Source organism: Oncorhynchus mykiss, unplaced genomic scaffold (genome assembly GCF_057628025.1).
Source record: "Oncorhynchus mykiss isolate SJ-2025 unplaced genomic scaffold, ASM5762802v1 scaffold93, whole genome shotgun sequence".
NCBI classification, from domain to species: Eukaryota; Metazoa; Chordata; class Actinopteri; order Salmoniformes; family Salmonidae; genus Oncorhynchus; species Oncorhynchus mykiss.
Genome location: NW_028322092.1, coordinates 411,768 through 415,000, shown reverse-complemented (window position 1 = coordinate 415,000; position 3,233 = coordinate 411,768). Strand labels below are relative to the sequence as shown.

Sequence of the window (3,233 nt, the reverse complement as noted above, 5' to 3'; positions counted from 1 at the left end):
CCACTGGATCTAGGTGGTGTTTCTGTCTCTGTCTAGGACTAGGTGGTGTTTCTGTCTGTATGTAGGACTTTGTGGTGTTTCTGTCTGTGTCTAGGACTAGGTGGTGTATCTGTCTGTGTCTAGGACTTTGTGGTGTTTCTGTCTATCTGTCTGTGTCTAGGACTGGGTGGTGTTTCTGTCTGTGTCTTGGACTAGGTGGTGTTTCTGTCTAACCCTCTATCTATCTCTGTGTCTAGGTGGTGTAACTATCTAACCCTCTCTCTATCTCTGTGTCTAGGTGGTGTATGTGCCCCAGGCCAGTGAGAGGTTCACAGCCCCCTCCTTTATGTACCGGGATCGTTTCAGTCGCTTCCAGCCCACCTACCCCTACCTGACCCACGACATCCACCTTCCCCCCACCATCTCCCTGTCTGACGGAGAGGAGCCCCCGCCCTACCAGGGCCCCTGCACCTTACAGCTGAGGGACCCAGAGCAGCAGTTGGAGTTAAACAGGGAGTCGGTCAGGGCCCCCCCCAATAGAACCATCTTCCACAGTGAAGTGATAGACATGCACAGTGGAGGGGGGGGAGGGCCGAGACCACCCAGCAGTAACTCTGGTATCAGCGTAGCCAATAGCAGCAGCCACGGACGCATGGAACGCCCGCCTCCGGCATATTACGAGGTGATTGGTCACTTTTTTCACCACCCGCACAGCAGTAACCCTCTCAGGACCTGGACCGGGAGTGGGACCAGCCAGCAGGGCCAATCAGAAAGCACAATACCTGCCAAGGCCAGGAAAGGGGAGGAGCTGAGGTGAGATGGATGAGGGACTAAGCTGTCTTAGACTCCTCCCCCCTGTAAAGAGATGTGGCCAATCTCTATATGGACAGACACTCCCAGGATGCACAACTAAACACAAAATTATCAACCTGCTACTGCTAAACACAACATTACCAACCTGCTACAACTAAACACAACATTATCGCCCTGCTACAACTAAACACAACATTATCAACCTGTTACAACTAAACACAACATTATCAACCTGCTACAACTAAACACAGCATTATCAGCCTGCTACAACTAAACACAACATTATCGACCTGCTACAACTAAACACAACATTATCAACCTGCTACAACTAAACACAGCATTATCAGCCTGCTACAACTAAACACAACATTATCATCCTGCTACAACTAAACACAACATTATCGACCTGATACAACTAAACACAGCATCTTCGACCTGCTACAACTAAACACAACATCGTCTACATGCTACAACTAAACACAGCATTATCGACCTGCTACAATTAAACACAGCATTATCGACCTGCTACAACTAAACACAACATTATCAACCTGCTACAACTAAACACAACATTACCGACCTGCTACAACTAAACACAACATTATCGACCTGCTACAACTAAACACAACATTATCAACCTGCTACAACTAAACACAACATTATCGACCTGATACAGCTAAACACAACATTATCAACCTGCTACAACTAAACACAACATTATCGACCTGATACAGCTAAACACAACATTATCGACCTGCTACAACTAAACACAACATTATCAACCTGCTACAACTAAACACAATATTATCGACCTGCTACAACTAAACACAACATTATCAACCTGCTACAACTAAACACAATATTATCGACCTGCTACAACTAAACACAACATTATCAACCTGCTACAACTAAGCACAACATTATCGACCTGATACAACTAAACACAACATTATCAGCCTGCTACAACTAAACACAACATTATCATCCTGCTGCAACTAGACACAACATTATCATCATGCTACAACTAAACACAACATTATCATCCTGCTACAACTAAACACAGCATCTTCGACCTGCTACAACTAAACACAACATTGTCTACATGCTACAACTAAACACAACATTATCGACCTGATACAACTAAACACAACATTATCTACCTGATACAGCTAAACACAACATTATCGACCTGATACAGCTAAACACAACATTATCACCATGCTACAACTACACACAACATTATCGACCTGATACAACTAAACACAACACAGAGAGGAACCAAGCATAAATACATTAATTTTTTCATTAATTGAAAGTCTGTACCGACCCCGAGATGGACTGGGTGGTTTTATTCAGACCAGGGTCTGTACTGACCCTGAGCTGGACTGGGTGGTTTTATACAGACCAGGGTCTGTACTGACCCTGAGCTGGACTGGGTGGTTTTATACAGACCAGGGTCTGTACCGACCCTGAGCTGGACCGGGTGGTTTTATACAGACCAGGGTCTGTACTGACCCCGAGCTGGACCGGGTGGTTTTATACAGACCAGGGTCTGTACACAACCAAGCTAGAGAAGGAACGACTCAAACATCCAAATCTTAGTGCCAAGGTTACCGTGGAAACAGAGGAGAGGAACTGACGTGTCTATGTAACTAACATTAAAAATAATAAGCGTTATATGAAGTTGCATTGTCTACTTGTTGAAGCGTAAAGAGAGAAACACGAGATGTGAGGATGTGTGTTGTTGTCCTGTCAGGAGTGGATTGATTGATTGATTGAACTCTGGCTCCAAAGGTAAGGTAAGAGCAGATGGTAGGGCCAGGCCTCTTTCTATTGGAGGACCAACAGCCTATCAGTCCCACTACCACACAGTACACCGACTACCCTGTAGAACCCAGCCTAGTATCTATCAGTCCTACCACACAATACACCAGCTACCCTGTAAAACCCAGCCGAGTATCTATCAGTCCTACCACACAATACACCAGCTACCCTGTAGAACCCAGCCTAGTATCTATCAGTCCTACCACACAATACACCAGCTACCCTGTAGAACCCAGCCTAGTATCTATCAGTCCTACCACACAATACACCAGCTACCCTGTAGAACCCAGCCGAGTATCTATCAGTCCTACCACACAATACACCAGCTACCCTGTAGAACCCAGCCGAGTATCTATCAGTCCTACCACACAATACACCAGCTACCCTGTAGAACCCAGCCGAGTATCTATCAGTCCTACCACACAATACACCAGCTACCCTGTAGAACCCAGCCGAGTATCTATCAGTCCTACCACACAATACACCAGCTACCCTGTAAAACCCAGCCGAGTATCTATCAGTCCTACCACACAATACACCAGCTACCCTGTAGAACCCAGCCGAGTATCTATCAGTCCTACCACACAATACACCAGCTACCCTGTAGAACCCAGCCG

At 45.9% G+C, this 3,233-nt stretch overlaps 1 protein-coding gene across 4 annotated transcripts in view; it reads left to right on the top strand.

Annotated features, from left to right (window-relative positions):
* LOC149970090 (protein TMEPAI-like) overlaps positions 1 to 2,469 on the top strand; it is a 39,719-nt gene extending 37,250 nt beyond the window's left edge. For all 4 annotated transcript variants that reach the window (XM_090228595.1, XM_090228594.1, XM_090228592.1 and 1 more), the window contains one exon: positions 278 to 2,469. In XM_090228595.1, coding sequence (XP_090084721.1) covers positions 278 to 796 — 519 coding nt within the window. In that variant the 3' untranslated portion in view covers positions 797 to 2,469. The remainder of the gene's footprint in view (positions 1 to 277) is intronic.
* The last annotated feature ends 764 nt before the right edge of the window (positions 2,470 to 3,233 follow it).